At 39.9% G+C, this 16,566-nt stretch overlaps 1 protein-coding gene across 1 annotated transcript; it reads right to left on the bottom strand.

The window, feature by feature from the left end:
- Positions 1-12,096: 12,096 nt before the first annotated feature.
- Positions 12,097-13,974, bottom strand: Smim26 (small integral membrane protein 26). Its single transcript, XM_046434846.2, has 2 exons — positions 13,787-13,974; positions 12,097-12,454 (listed from the first exon to the last, which is right to left on the bottom strand). The coding sequence occupies exons 1-2, from the start codon at positions 13,899-13,901 to the stop codon at positions 12,288-12,290; spliced, it is 282 nt and encodes a 93-aa protein (XP_046290802.1). The 5' UTR covers positions 13,902-13,974; the 3' UTR covers positions 12,097-12,287.
- Positions 13,975-16,566: the final 2,592 nt, after the last annotated feature.

Here is a 16,566-nt window from a genome sequence, read left to right as displayed (position 1 = left end):
CCAGGTCGGCAGGGGCCTGCCCACATCAGCCACGCCCACCCGCCGATTGGTCCCGCCTACGTCAATCACGCCTACCCGAGACCTAACCCCAACCCCGCCCATCCTCTATAGGCCCCGCCCCATCAACAGCGGCGCTCAGCCTAAACTCTAGCGTCCTACAACCCCTGGTCAAGCCTCCCACTCCAGCCCAGTCCCTGGTCAAGCCTCACACTCCAGCCCAGATTCCACTCTGCCCAGACTGACCAGTGTCTCTGCACTGTTTTTCTTCTACCTCATCCCCAGTCCTAATAACCCAATCATTGCTAAGTCCCAACTTTGTCCTGAATCCTATACCTGTTTTTTCTCTTCCTCTTTCCCACTCCTCTGCCACAGATCCTCCCAAATTCCTCCCTTGCCTTCCTGTCTCTGCAGCTTGTCAGATGCCAAATACAAAAGGAACTGCTGCTAAAATAACCGTTTAATTATATAAGTATTATAAGTATTTATTTGATTTAGCCATGCCATAATGATAAATAATGGTGATTCTAGAATTCTGACTCCTCCAGTAATGCTAACAATTAGGCTTCTCAGAGAGTTATTACGGAATTTGAGTGAGAGTATGCAAAATTGCTTGGAATATGGAACTATTACCCTAACAAATTATTATTATTGTTAAAAAATAGTTCCATCTCTATTGAAGGATATGGAAAACGAAAACCAAGACAGTGTAACCTAAGAGGAGGGAGGGAGGAAGGAAGAAAGTGAAATATTCATCTCTTCCCAGTGACAATGGGTCCTGAAGGGAGGAGGCGGATACTGAGTGATGGGCCCTAGACTTTCACCCTTTCCTATTGCCAATGAACCCTGGAAGGAGAAAAGAAAATAGTGAAGCTCTGGGTAACAATGGATCCCAGGAAAGAAGATATGCAATGAACACTGGGCTTTGAGCTTTCATCCCTTCCCAATAACAATGAGTTATGGACTTTTTATAACTTTTTTCCTGATTGCCCAAACTGACACATTCTGCTGCAGTCTCCAATGATTAAGCCACCCTCATTGTAAACTATAAAACACAGACCCCTTCTGTAACCAGGGGGCCATTTTCTACCCAGAAAATGAGCTCCTCTGATGACTGACTCTGCTGCTGAATAAAAGACATAGCTGATCCATGAGTTCTGCTCCTGTCCTGGTTACTTGTGCTTTCATTATGGTGCCGAAACTCTTTTGGGTGTTTTTGATTACATCTATAGCTCAGTGTAAGAGCATGTTCTTGGCGTGCAAAAAGCAAAGGCAGAAAGAGACAGAAAGAAAGATTGATTTCATCTCAGTGTGTCTTCACCTTGAAGGCCTCTAAAAATAATGTGGCTGAATGTTAAATACTGAATACAAAATTACCTGAATGAAATGGTCCAAGTGAACATTACAGTAATGAGAAATCCCAATATCCCAATATTGCACCGTTCCAGAAGGACACAATAATTTTTTTTGGGGGGGAGGCTACCAGGGATTGAACCCAGGGGTGCTTAACCACTGAGCCACATCCTCAGATCTTTTTATATTTTTCATTTTGCAACAGGGTCTTACTAATTTGCTTAGGGCCTTGCCAAGTTGCTAAAATTTGATTTGAACTTATGATCCTCAGCCTCCCAAGCTGCTGGGATTAAAAGTATGTGCCACCATGCCTGACCACAATGTCAATTTTAAATTACTTCTGCCAAAAAAAGAAAAAAGAAATGTAAAACCTGAATCCAATCTTGAAGAAACATCAGACAAACCTAAATTAAGAATATTCTAACAAATAACTAGTCAGAATTCCTCCAATATCAAGGAAAAAAAAGTCTAAGGGACTATTTCAGATTAAAGGAAACTTTTAGAGAGACAGAAAAACTACATATGACCCATGAACTTGGATTGCATCCTGGCCCAAAAGGGAGAGGGGTTTCATTATCAGGACATTAATAATATTAACCTCCTCAGAGTTGATAAATCTCTAAAATAATTTGCTGAACTCAGAAAAGCACTATACCCATAATTATGGGTTTATTATAAATGATATAAATTGGGACCAGCAAATGAAGACATGGGATAAGGTCTACGAGAGTTTCAAATGTAGCGTATCTGTTCTCCCTCCGTGTGGAATCAGGGTTCTTCACCCTTGAGCACATCAGCATGTTCACCAACTGAAACTGAAACTTCAGCCTCCAAGATTTTAACTGGGGTTTCATGATCTTAAGTGTGATTGAATCATTGGCTACTTGGTTGAACTCAATCTCCAGCTCCACCCTTTCCCCTCCTGCAGGTAAGGCTAGCTCCAAGTTCCAGCATTATAATCACACAAATGGTCTTTCCAGTAAACAGTTCTCATCCTGGATTGTACTCATTAATGTAAACTCAGCTATGATCAAGGGGTTCATGTACAACAGAGACACTCCTATCACTTGGGCAATTCCAAGAGTTTTAAAAGTTCTGTGCCAGAAACCCAGAACAAAGACCAGACAAACTGTTTATTATGTAACAGGGATAGAAATCCTGAATTCCACCATTAAATCCATTAACTTGGTTCCTGAGGCTTGCCTAGAACCTATCATCCTCCTGCCTCACCCTCTCAAATCACTGAGGTTACTGGTGTACACCACTATGCCCAGTGGGGCCCTGGCTCTGATCCCCAGCACTGTAAAAAAGAAAAGAAAATCTTCTAGACAAATTTTAGCTATTTTGAATACAATACAGTACTACTAACTAAAGTCATGATGCTGCATAGAACACCAAAATTTGTTTCTTCTGATACTTTGTATCCTCTGACCTACCTCTCAACTTGCTGCATCCACTTAGCCTTACACCTATCCCCCTGGAAACCACCATTCTACACTCTTTTGCAGTTGAAATATTTTTAAAAAGAAGGAAATGTATTCTGATATATTTTTAAGTATATGCAAACTTGGTGTGCTGGCACACCTGTAGTCCCAGCAACTCTGGAAGCTGAGGCAGGATGATAACTTGAGCCTAGGAATTCAAGACTGTTGAGGGCCACAGCTGAGTTGGGATGACACATGACATTTTTGCCAGAAGTAGTGGTTGAGAGGTGACGCCAGCGAGTTCTCTCGGAGTTCCCGTTGAGTTCCAGTTGAGCTCTCGCAGGGATTCCCGAAGAGTTCCCATTGGTTGGGGAAGGAGGGATATTTCCGGTTGCTGGTTCCTGGACTAGCCACGTGGCGTTCGGGAGAAATTCCCGGGGGAGCATGTATGGAGTGTGCTGGTGGAGTTCAGAAATAAAGTTTGTTCCTGCTTCAGTGGCTCGTGATTTGTGCCCAGTCTGACCTCGCGCGGAGCCCCGTTCTCTGGGAACTCACCTCCCTGCGGTTCAGGGAGGGTCCTGTTAGGGCCGCTATTTGGCCCTAGTCTCAGACCTTCCCAAGGGACATGGGGTAGAGTGACGCAACGCACTCAATTCGTAGCCCCACTGATGAGATTCCCTCTGCCAGTTTAACAAGACCCCATATCTCCCTCTCTCTGTATATATATGTATCACATATATATACATACATATATATATGTATATATATATATCATATATATGTATCACATATATTTATATTAATGTTTTATACATAAATGCAAACTTCAACTTCGATTAAACTCAGAGCACTCATCAATGTTTTGGTGCCTTTCTTGAGGGAATGAGTTCACTGTTGTGGGAGTTCAGCTTCCTTTTCCCTACATGTATCTGCTTGCCTTTCCATTCTCTGAAATGAGTTGAAGCAGCATAAAGCTCTTAGACTTCCCAACTTTCAGAACTGTGAAACCAAATAAACCTCCATTCTTCATAAATTATCCATGTCAGATAGTTTGTTATAGCAACAGCAAAACAAGCTAAGACACTCCCTGAAGCACAATTTATAAAGACAGAAATCAACAGAGGAGTGGTGACTGACTTCAAGGAGTGGAAGTGCCAGAAAACTAAAAGTCTGAAAAGGAGACATTGATGAGAAGCCAGATATTTAGTTCCAGAAACATAAAAGTTCTCAGGAATTGAAAGCAACAGGTACAGTTGGAGGTAGGCTACACAAAGAGGGACATTCAAGTCTGCAGAAGCAACAGTTAGACCCCCAGTTGCCCACCCTCACTCCCTGCACTTAGCCTGGGAGAGATCCAAGGTTTCTGTTCTGGTAATCCTCATGAATATTAGCCAGAGCAAGGATGGGGATATGGCACTGGAATAAGTGAAAATCTCTACTTTAAACCAGCATCTCAAGCTCCTCCCACTCTCTGCCTAGGATAGTAGAGAGAGAACTCTTCTCTGGGGAACTGAGCTGTAGACATTGGTGTTTCCATTGCTCCCAATAAAATTTCTAGCTTCCTGTCAACAGTGGACATTTATCATGGAATTTACTGCCTACCATTTTGCAAATATCCTTCCTATATTTGGGAAACTTCTCCCCTTAGAAGTCCCCACATCTCTGCCTGTTAGTGCCAGGTGTAGCTCAGTGGTAAACTACTTACCTAAGATGCACAAGGCCCTGGGTTCAATCTCTAGCACAGCAAAAAAAAAAAAAATTCAGTTTAAAAGTTGAATTATACAAGACATAATGTATTTGCTTACTTTTTAATGCCTGCCTCACCCACCAGAAGGTAAAACTCCATGAGGACACTGTTTTGTTAATGTAGGGCAAACACACAGAGCAGTGCTGGCAAAGTAAGGGCTCAGCAAGTATTTATTGAATGTGAAAAATTATGCAACAGACCTCTCCAGAATGTGCCACTTTAGCATAAAAATTATTTTGAGCTAAAGTCATTTGAAAAACAGCTAAGTTACAGAAAGGGTTCTATGACCTCCCATTTTCCCTGTGCAAGGAGGAGACAAAACTCCTATATGAAAGACACTAGACCAGGAGGAAGGAACTATTCTTACAACCAAAGATGGAGAGTAAAGATCAGAATTCTGTACAACAGACCTTGTCAAAATTATTCATCTTCCACTGGACGCAGTGGCGCATGCCTGTGATCCCAGCGGCTTGAGAGGCTAAGGCAGGAGGATTTCAAGTCCAAAGTGAACCTCAGTAACTTAGCAAGGCCCTAAGTCACTCAGCAAAACCCTGTCTCTTTAAACAAAATATTTTAAAAAGGGCTGGGGGGGGGGGGCTGGGGCTGGGGCTCAGTGGTAGAGTTCTCATCTCACATGTGTGAGGTCCTGGGTTCAATCCTCAGCACCACAAAAATAAAATAAAAAGATATTGTGTCCACCTACAACAACAACAAAAAAATATTTTTAAAAAATTAAAAATTAAAAAAGGGCTTGGGATATGGCTCAGTTGTTAAGTGCCCCTGGGTTCAATCCCTGGTTCAAAAAAAAAATCACTCATCTTCTTTTGGACATCTATATATTTTAGCTACTTTTCTATGATTGTTTGTCTTTGTTCAACCCAGTACACTGTCTAAGGACTTAGATTTTGCCACTTGTTTGGGTCTCCAATGTCCCAAGGAGGCTCCCATGTACAAATAAATATCTATATGTTTTTCTCTAAGTTTTCATATATCATTTAATTCTCAGACCCAGCCAGAAAAAAGTTTTATCTTCTCTACAAATGTATTAGTGAATGAATGTCTTCCCCCAAAAAGTAGAATACAATAGACAAAAGAGATCAACAATAGTTTAGAAAAGTTATTAAATAATGAAAAACAGTCTGGAGTGTCTATTAGGAATTCCAGACAAACAGAAAAAAAAAAGTTAAAATGTCAAGGAGGAGTTCCTAATAAAAAAACTCCCCACAATTAAATAAGTTTTTTAATAAATTAAGAGTCCACTGAGTAATCATTCTAATGAATCTTTTAAAAGTCCTATTAAGTGCATCATTGAGCAATTTCATAACACTAGAGATAAAAAGTTTCCTAAGACCTTCCAAGAGGGAAAAGAGGAGGAAGGAGAAGGGAAAAGAAGGGGTGGGGTGGGGGAACAGCTCATAATCAAAGGATTAAAACTTCTCACCTGCAGTATTGAAATTGCTAGTATACAAATGGTTGATATTTTCATAATGCTGGGGGAGAATATGACTATCAAACCTTCAATTCTATACTCAGACCTACTAGAAATAAAGTATGAGAATGAAAATGAAGACGTTTTCAGATATGAAACAATCTTAAAAAATCATATACCCTTTTTTTGCTGGGCATGCCTGTAAGGATCACAAGTTCAAAGCCAGTCTCAGCAAGAGTGAGGGACTAAGCAACTCAGTGAGACCCTGTCTCTAAATAAAATACAAAATAGGGCTGGGGATGTGGCTCAGTGGTCAAGTGCCCCTGAGCTCAATCCCTGGTACCTCTCAAAAAAAATTTTAAAAATCATATACCCTTTTTTATGGAGACATAGGCCCAAGAAAAGAGAGAGAATGTTACTGGATCTCAAAGGAAACAGCAAAGAAAATAGTGTGTGAAGCAAACTAGGATGATCAGTTCAAACTGTAACAAGAGAAAAAAGAGCTCCTCTTCCCCCACCCAAAACAAACAAAAAAAGGAACTGATAAGGGCAGGAAATTTTTGTGTGGGAAATTATATTGATAAGTTAGAGGGCATAGAAATAATGGGAATGGGAGATAAGCACCAAGAGAATTAAAAAAAAAACATGCAGTTAACTCCAGGAAGAAAAATGTTATATAAAGAACATGATTATAACTAGGCACAATGCTGTACCCCTGTAATCCCAGCTACTTGGGAGTCCAAGGCAAGAGAATCTCAAGTTGGAGGACAGCCTGGACAACTTAGCAAGACTATCAGAATAAAATTAAAAATGGCTGGGGATGTGGCTCAGTGGTAGAGTACTTACCTAGTACATGGGAGACTCTAGGTTCAATCCCCAGTACTGGGAGGAAATAGTGAGAAACCATATTTGCATAGTTAAAGTAAGATAAATATTTATTATTGTTTCAGCTAAAGTATGTAACAGTTTTTTTTTTTTTTTGGGGGGGGGTGGGGGAAGACAGTTGTAAAGACAGTATTGGGGAAAAGGACCAAATCCTGTTAAACAAATCCCAGGTTGAGCAAGGGTTTAGCAGGCCTGAGCTGGGGAGAGGGAACCACCAAAGTCCTACACAGAGGGCATAGGAAGCTGCTTTAGTGGCGAGGTCTACTTGCTATCACAGTCTCCCATGTGGTTCAACTTCCAAAGCATGAATGTGGAAACTAAAGCCCAGGAAGGATCTGTGAAATGGGGGAATCTCTGCCTGTGTTGAAAAGTCTGCACCCAAACAGAAGCCTCCCAGTGCTGATGTGTGGCACTCCACGTGGTGCCAAGCAGTGAATTCCTGAGTGGATGAGATTGATGCAGATTCTCTGCCTGATCTCTCTCATACAACACAGCAAAGCCAGCTGATCAGGAGGGAGGGGTTCAACCTAGGTCTCACTGGCATTTAGGAAGAATGAAGCTGAAAGTGACATCTTGAAAACTGAGTGTCTATCTGCTTAATATGAGGCAAACACATTGCTGTTTCCACTTGACACTTCTTCCAAAAAATTTAGCAAAGCTAGAACATTCATGGAAAAGTAGTGAGCCTTACCATTCCTTCATCTTCAACTTCCAGGAGCAAAGAGACTGTTATCTTTAAACACTTCTCTGACCTGGGAGCAGTGGTTCATGCCTGTAATCCCAGCTAAAGAGGCTGAAGCCAGAGAATCACAAGTTGCAGGCCAGCCTGGGCAATTTAGCAAGACCCCCATCTCAAAATAGTTTTTAAAAGGCTGGGGGTGAGGGCTGGGGCTGTGACTCAGTGGTAGAGAGCCTGCCTCACACGGTTGAGGCTCTGGTTCAATCCTCAGCACCATAATATATATATATATATATATATATATATATATATATATATATATATATATATATATATTATATATATATATATATATATATATATATATAATATATATATATATAATTTTTTAAAAAGGCTGGGGGTAAGCCATGCACAGTGGTGTACATCTGTAGTCCTATCAACTAGGAAGCCTGAAGCAGGAGGATATCAAGTTGGACCAGCCTCAGAAAGTTATTGAGGCCCTAAGCAACTTAGTGAGAACATGTCTCAAAATAAAAAAAATGAAAAGGGCTGGGGATGTGGCTCATTGGTAAAGTGTCTCTAGAAAGGAAGGAAGGAAGGTAGGTTACGGCGGGAGGGAGGGAGAGGAGAGAGAGGAAGGGAGGGAAGAGAGAAAGGAAGAGAAAGAAAGGAAGGCAGGGAGGGAGGAAGGGAGAGACAGACAGGTAAACAAATGCCATATGATTGAAAAATCAAAAACTATAAAAGCTTATTATTTAGAAATATAGACAGACCAGAAAAAAATAGCTGATAGCTGAAAGTGGGGAAGGGCAAAGGAAAAACAGGGATTTTTTGTTGTTATAAAGTTTTGAGGGGCTGGAATTGTGGCTCATTGGTAGAGTGCTTGCCTAGCATGCATGAGGCACTGGGTTCGATCTTCAGCACCACATAAATGTAAAATAAAGATATTAAAAAAAAACTTCTGAGCACTATTTTAGTTTTTAAAACACATTTGTTGTTTGATAAATTTTTAAATTAAAGCAAGCCATTCTAGTTAACGGTGTTGGAATCAATTGGAAGCAACTGAAAGTACAGACAAGGAGAGTACAGAGTAGAGTGAACATGAGTAAAGAGATCGACGATTAAACTAGGGTAGTGGCAAAGGGAATGGGGAGTAGGGGGTGGAGTGGAATAGTCATGCACAATGACAGACTATACATAGGACAGTAGTTCCATCAAATTATAATGAAGGTGAAAAACTTGCCTAGTGAAATAATAGCTAAAGAAGAGGCTAGAGGATAGCAGACTGTGTGAAAAGAAAAAGAACCCCCAAGAAAATGCACAGCCAATGGTCTAGTAGTGTTTAGAAACCTCAACAAATTCTGGCAGTTTGAAAATATGGACACCAACACCCAAAGGTCTTCATTGATTAGAAGTGTTTATGGTATGTTATCTGCTTACAAGCAAATCTATCATGAAAAAAAAAAAGAAACCAAATAAATCACCATGAACATGTACTTTGGAAAGAGCAACATCACTCCAAAATGAGTATAAGGAAGGTCTTTTAGGAGGTGTTCCAGAAGGCAGTGTCATCATAGGAGGTGACAGCTTCACGTCTATCATTGCCCCCGAAGAGCTTCCGGTGAAGGAAGACACTGATATATTGATGATCCTGGCCCTGTGTAGGCATACTTAATGTGTATGTTTATATCTTAGTTTTAAACAGAGAAGTTTTAAAAGAATTTTTTAAATGTTTTAAATAGAAGCATATAAGATAAACATATAAAGAAAATATTTTGCCAGGTGCAGTGATGCAAGCCTGTAATTCCAGCAACTCAGGAGGCTGAAGCAGGAAGATTGCAAGTTTAAGACTTGCCTTGGCAACTCAGCAAGACCCTGTCTCAAAATAAAAAATAAGATAACATGAAAATCAAGGGCTGGGGATATAGCTCAGTGGTAGAGGGCTCAGTATTTGGAAATCAGAAAATATCTTTGTGTAACTGCAATATGTGTTTAAAGTGTATTATTACAAAGGAGTCAAAAAGTTTCTAAATTTTAAGTTTAAGCCTGGTTTGTTGGTCTACTCCTGTAATCCCAGCAACTCAGGAGGCTGAGATAGGAAGAGCATAAGTTCAAGGCCAGTCTCAGCCACTTAATGAGACACTGTGTAAAAATAAAAAGGGCTGGGGATGTAGCTCAGTGGTAAAGTGCCCCCAGGTTCAATCCCCAGGTATTCCCCTCCCCGCCAAAAAAAGTTTATAAAGTAAAAAAGTTATAGTAAGCTACTTGATAATTAAAGAAAAATATTTTTTATAATTTATTGTAGCCTAACTGTACGGTGTTTATAAAGTCTACAGTAGTGCAGTATGTACTGGGCTACACAGTTACTAACCACTCACCATTTACTGACTCTGCCAGAGCAAATTTCAGTCCTAAACGCTCTACTCAGTAGTTGCCTTGTATAGGTGGATCATTTTAAAGTATTTTTCTTTATGTTTACTCTACATTTAGCTGCTTAAAATACCTTTGTGTTATAATTGCCTGCAGTACTCAGTATAGTAACATGTGGCACAGGTTTGTGACCTGGAAGAAATAGGTGATAGGCTACACCAACTAGGGTTATGAAAATCTCTTATGATGTTCACACAATGATGAAATCACCTAGCAACATATTTCTCAGTATATGTGCATCATTAAATGACCCATAACTGTTTTTCAGGTGGAAATGACAGGCTGTGTGACTAGAGGAGTGAGAAGGAACAGGAAAAGCGAAAGTCTAGAATGACAGGTTTCTAATTTTAACAACTGAATATTCTAGGAAGAGACGAATAAGTTTGTGGTAAAAGTATTAATCTAAGTGACAAATGAGTTTGAGGTAGCTAAAGAACATCCAAGCAGCCATGCTAGATGGATATGGATTTTAAGTTTAGGAGATGTCTGCGTTTAAATGAGAAGCTTAGTGAAATAGATCTATCCAATAAACTCAGCTCAGTCCCAAGAAAATCAATCCAAATGTGCCCTTGAGCCACAATAGTTAATGGATCCTGGGTAAATTGACTGTCTGGTGAGAACAGAAGTTCAAGTTTATTCTAGGTGTGACCTATTAACGGCTCTCACCTGACAGAAGTCAGTCCCTCAACCATTTGCCTTGTTTCTCTGGAAATCACTGAAGGTGGGCAATGTTTTCTGTCAGGTTCATGCTATAGTTCTAATCTTTCCCATACTTCTGATTCGCTTCTCACCATCCCTGTATACCACTGTCTGCTATTTCTTGTTTGATGCCAACCAAATTGATCCAAAACACCCAAATGGCACTGATCCACACTTGATCTCTGATATCACTTGGGAAGATGAGGTCTCTGCTGTTGACATCTGGAGCTACTTGCTATTTTGGAATCCTTGTCGCTTAGGTTGACTGCATCAAAGCAGTGCTCAAGCCACCCATGTGGTGAAACTGACAAATAAGAAATCAAAATGAGGGTCTGAAAGTTATTTTCTGTAGGAGAATTCAGAAACACTTGATTCCTGCCCTGTACACATTCCTATCCCTCATAGAGTCTCAAATAGCTATGAACAAGAAAACACTAAATTAAGTTAGAAATGAATGCCACTTTATTAATAACTGAGGCAATATTTGATAATCTACAAGGCAGGGGTCTGATAAAAGCTGAACTGCAGCTCTCACAAGGGTAGAAGCCAAACATCAGAGCGAGGAAAGGTTAATCAGAACTCAGCACTGTAGCTGGGAAGCAGTGTCCTCTAAGGCTAGCTCCATTACTACAGAGCAGGAAGAAAAAGCAGCCAGTGTGCAGCAGGAAAATAAATAAGGCAGAGAGCCCAGGTAGGCTCAGTGAGTGGCTACTTCTGCTTCCTCTCCAATTCCTAGTGTCAGGCCCTCTGAAGACCTCAATATATTATCTGCTTTAATTCTGTATTCCCATTGCACTTTTGATTTAAACTCACTTGTGTGGGTTTGTTGCTTGCAACCAAAAGTGACCAGTGAGGAAACTGATATCACCCTCAGTTTTTAGAACAGAACTAGCCAGTTGTCCTACAATCTACACCTGCTAAAGGAATTGGGATTTTGCACTGATACTAAAGAACAGGTCAAGTCTATTTAATTCAAGAATTATAAGCTAATAAAAATTAAAGAAAAAAAAAGAATTATAAGCTAATTCATAACATTCTTACCCAAAACCCAATAGTACTCAGAGGGCTAGTGAATCCCAAACTAAACATCATGATTTTGTTGAATCTATCTGTGTGTGTGTGTGTGTGTGTGTATAGGGCAGGGGATCAAACCCAGGGGTTGGTGCATGCTAGGCAAGCACATTACCGTAATTCAGGGCTAAATCTCCAGCCCTGAATTATCCTTGTAAAGACCACTAAGGCTCTGTCTAGTAGCAACATGAAAAAAATATGAAGTTACGGGAAATTAAGCTTATGGAAACTCTCAATGTGAAATTTCAAACAACTTTTCACTCGTGAAAATAGAGGAATACTTCTTGAATTATGTGAATTTAGTTTCTTTCAAGGAAATATTTATTACATGGTACATGATTATTCTATTCAGAAACAAAAATGGAAATCAAGTCATCTGTAAAATTTTTAAAAAATATTTATTTTTTAGATACAGGTGGTCACAATATCTTTATTTTTGTACGTGGTACTGAGGATCGAACCCACTGCCTCACGCATGGTAGGTGAGCGCTCTACCTCTGAGCCACAACCCCAGCCCCATCTATCAAATTTAAATGCTGAACCAAAGTTCTTATTTATAGAATTCATCAATCATGATTCCGATCCAGAACTACCAGTCCATGATTTCAAATACTCGAGGATCTTCGTAGTGTATGGAACACAATCTTCTTTATATGTGACAATAGTTTCCACATAAAACTGTTTTGGGGACTCAGGTATTTCACTTGTTGAGACATCCTTTTGCTCTACTTCATTACCTTAAAAAAAAAAAAAAAAAAAAGGAAACACCTCAATTATTAACTTATGAAGCAATTGTTAAAGTCCTGGAAATAAACAAAGGTAAAAATTATGCCATCAGATGCCTGTACTTTCTTTCTTTAAAAAAAAAAAAAAACAAGACTATTCAGGAGGCTGAGGCAGGAGGATTTCAAGTTTCAGGTACAGCACAGTAACTTGGTGAGTCCATGCTCAGAATTCAACACATTGTTTTAAAAGGGTTGGGGATATCACTCAGTGGTAAAGCAACCCTGAGTTCAAACATCAGAATTGAGAAAAAAGAAAAAAAAAGTAAGGAAAAACATGACCACTAGAAATTAAATACTTAAATACTGGACATAAATACTTAATATTCATGAACAAATGACACTTTCAGCACAAGTTTCACACTACAACTTTACCGAGATATATATGTATGTATATGTGTGTGTGTATATATATATATATAAATACACACACACACACACACACACACCATACAATTAACTCACTTTAAAAGATACAATTTGCTTGGGGCCCAGTAGGGACGCTGAGGCAGGAGGATCGCCAAGGTCAAAGCCAGCCTCAGCAACTTATAGCAAGGCCCTATAGGTAATTTAGCAAGCCTCTGTCTCTAGATAAAATATAAAGAGGGTTGGGGATATGGCTCAGCGTTGAGCTGGGTTCAATCCTTAGTTCAATCCTTCAAACAAACAAACAAAACACAAACAATTCAATGGTTTTTAATATTTTCAGATTTGTGCAATCAGTGATTCTGGTATATTTTCATTCCGTATAAAACAAAACAAACAACAACAACAAAAAAAAACCCTCATACCTGTAGCAGTCACTCCCATTCTTCCCCACACTTCACATTCTTCCCCACACCACACTAACCAACTTTCTATCTCTACAGATTTTCAACATATATTTAATGACTAAGGGATTCCCTTATCAGCCCAGCAATTGGAAAGATTTAAACAGTACTCGGGTGCTAAAAATTCTAAAATTAATTGCTCGCCATATGCGACGAGGGCGAATGATTCAAAGCATCACTTGGTTAAGCTCTCGTCCCGGGTCTCTGAAATTCCATCTTGGCCTTTACAGATTTACTTCAGTCAATAAACAAGACTTCGTTAACACTATCTTAAAAGCAATTGCTGACATTTAGTTATTTGCAGAGTCCATTATAACAAAGGGCTCTAAGCCACCGCTTCGTCTAGCCTAGCAGAATAAAACTGGAACTTTAAAGCCAGGGCAAATCTCGTCCATTACCCCCCTGGGAACTTCCCACGGATGGCGGTGTGTCAGCAGGCAGGCCTGGAGAATCCTACCCGGTGGCTTTTTTTTCTGGCCAAAGTAAAACGCCGAACCCAAAAGAGTCCAGGTGCCCATTGCATAGACCACAGACATCCGCCGGTACCAGGTCGTGGCCCGTTCCGGGTTCATGGCGCGGCACCTCCTAGAGTCCAGTCGCCTGTAGCCCAGAACGGAAGCAGGTCTCCGGACCAGTCCGTTACCGGAGCCGCCGCCACCAATGAGAAACAGGCCTCGCGGCCACTTCCTGCCTTAGCCGCGGTGCATCCTGGGGCGTGTAGTTCAGAAGTCGCTCTCTACTCGCACGCTTGAGCTGGGAATGTTGGGATCCAAGACTAGTGCTAGCTACAGCACGCAACAAGTGGTGGGGAACAGATGGTAACTTTTCAGAGCCGAAACCTCTCACTTTAAGAATTGCAATGCCGTTCTTACCTAAGTCATATAGTTATTTGAAAAGGTTCATTCCGTTTCTCTTTCATTTGTCGTATTTGTGAGGATACCACTTCTCTCGCCGCAACTCTGCTTTCCCTCATTTTCCTGTCCGGAATTCCGTCTGGGTGCACTTTGGTTACCTCCAAGTCAAAGCTAATCTTTCCTCTGTGTTCTGGATGACATTCTTTTACCTTCGCGGGACCTTTCCCCATCAATTACACCCGAATGCCCACCTCACTCCCATTTTCATTCTATTGACTCATTCTATTGACTTTTATCGTTCATCATACAAACCGTGCCCATGTCTCAAAAAATGAAAACATTGTTGATTCCATGCACCTTCAGCTTTTATTCATTCATTTCTTCAAAGTATAGTTTACTCAATAGACTGAACAATCTGAGAGCAAGGCTGGTGTGTTTGGTCCAAAACTAAAACTTTTTAACACTACTCAAACTTGATTTCTAAAGAGCATTTGACACTGATACTAACACCTGCCAGCCTCTTTTCAACGCCTGAAAAACATTTTCAGCTAAGTGAGGTGGTGCACTGTAATCCCAGCTACTCCTGGGCCTTAGGCAGGAGGACCTCAAATTTGGAGCCAGCCTGGGAAACTTAGAGAGAGCCTGCCTCAAAATAAAAAGGGCTGGAGATGTAGCTCAATGGTGGAGTGCTCTTGAGTTCAATGTCCAGTAGGAGAGGCAGAGGATGGGGTGACAGAAATTGCTATTCAGAATTTTTCACATTGCCCACCTTTTAAAAATTGGCATTCTACACCTACAAAATCTAATTCTAAAGGTATAGTTGTCTTAAATGTGAAGGCTAAAACCATAAACCTAGAAGAAAACATAGGAGAAAAATCCTTGCCACCTTGGGATAAGCAAAGATTTCTTAGAATACAAAAAACATGATTCACAAAGCAAAAACTGATAAATTGGACTTTTTCAAATAGAATTTTAGCTCTTCACAAGTCACAGTGGAGAAAACAAAGACAGAATAACATTTTTGAAACTCATATATCTGACAAGGCCTTGTATTCCAGAATGTTAGGACTCCTGAAAACTTAATTATAAAAAGACAACCCAACTAAAAAGCAGATAACACTTCTGAATTCAATAAAAGGTATACAAATGGTCAATAAGCGCAGAAACACCAGTTATCACAGAAATGAACATAAAGCACCCATTAGAATAACTAAATTTAGACTGAGAATACACCAAAAGTTGCAAGGATTTGGAGAAGGTGAAACTCATAAATTTACTGGTGGGAACACAAAATGTTAACAAACTCTTAGCAAAGCTAGCAGTTTTTAAACCTGAACATGAACCTACCACACAACCCATTCCATTCTTATTTACCCAAGAGAAATAAAAACACCTCTGTCCACAAAGATATGTATATGGACGTTCTGTTTTATTCATAGTAGCAAAAAAAGGAAGCCACTCAAATGTCTATCAACTAATGAATGTATAAATGAAGTGATATACCACTTGACAATAAAAAGGAACTACTGAAACATGTACCACAAATGAAGCTCAAGTGGATTATGCTACATGAAGAAGCCAGGCACAAAAGAAACCAAACATAAAATTCTAGAGAATTCATTTTCATTTTCTTACAGATGAATCATTACCTTCTAATGTCATTCACTTCTAATTTTTTATTGTTGGTCTTCCCTAACTAGAACATAAGCTCCATGGAGGCAGGAATATTTACCTCATTGCTATATTGCCAGCACCTAGTAGACTACTCCATAGAGCAAGTACTGGATAGTTTTTTGTTGACGGATTGAAATAATAGCTCCAAGGTTCTAAGAGAAGATTATTTGGGGCCTAGAATTTTAGATCCAGCAAAGTTGCCAAATATGGAAACAGAATAGACTTGCAGATATGCCTAGATCCAATGATATTTCCCATGTACTCTTTTAGGAAAAGTTATTTGAGATAGCAAAATGCCTATGGGATAAAGATAGAGTAGAACTAATGCAGGATTCCAAATGAAAGAAACTCCTGGGTGACAGTTATGCATCACATCTAGAAAGCAACTGGACATCTGCAAACCTCTAAAGAAAAAAAACGGACTAATTCAATAGAGTTAGCTAGAATTTTTCAGTAATCAGATAAGGAAAAAAAAAAACTCTCAAAAAGCAATCCAAAATGAGAAATTCCAAGGGAAACAAGTCTAGGAAATCATAAACCAAAAGAAAATCAAGCCAGCATGTGGCATGATGAACACACAAGTGCCTATGATTTTATCATTTGGAATGTTTCTTTTAGTGGCATGGGGACTGACTGGGACAACAACCCTCTGGAGAAAAAAATGTATTACCACCCCCTCAATTGGACATGAACAATATTTACATCATCA

This window comes from Marmota monax, unplaced genomic scaffold (assembly GCF_021218885.2).
Source record: "Marmota monax isolate L192 unplaced genomic scaffold, Marmota_monax_Labrador192_F-V1.1 WCK01_AAM20220418_F8-fsc00005, whole genome shotgun sequence".
Classification (NCBI taxonomy): Eukaryota; Metazoa; Chordata; class Mammalia; order Rodentia; family Sciuridae; genus Marmota; species Marmota monax.
The sequence above is the reverse complement of the archived record's forward strand: the minus strand, read 5'-3'. Positions and strand labels throughout refer to the sequence as shown.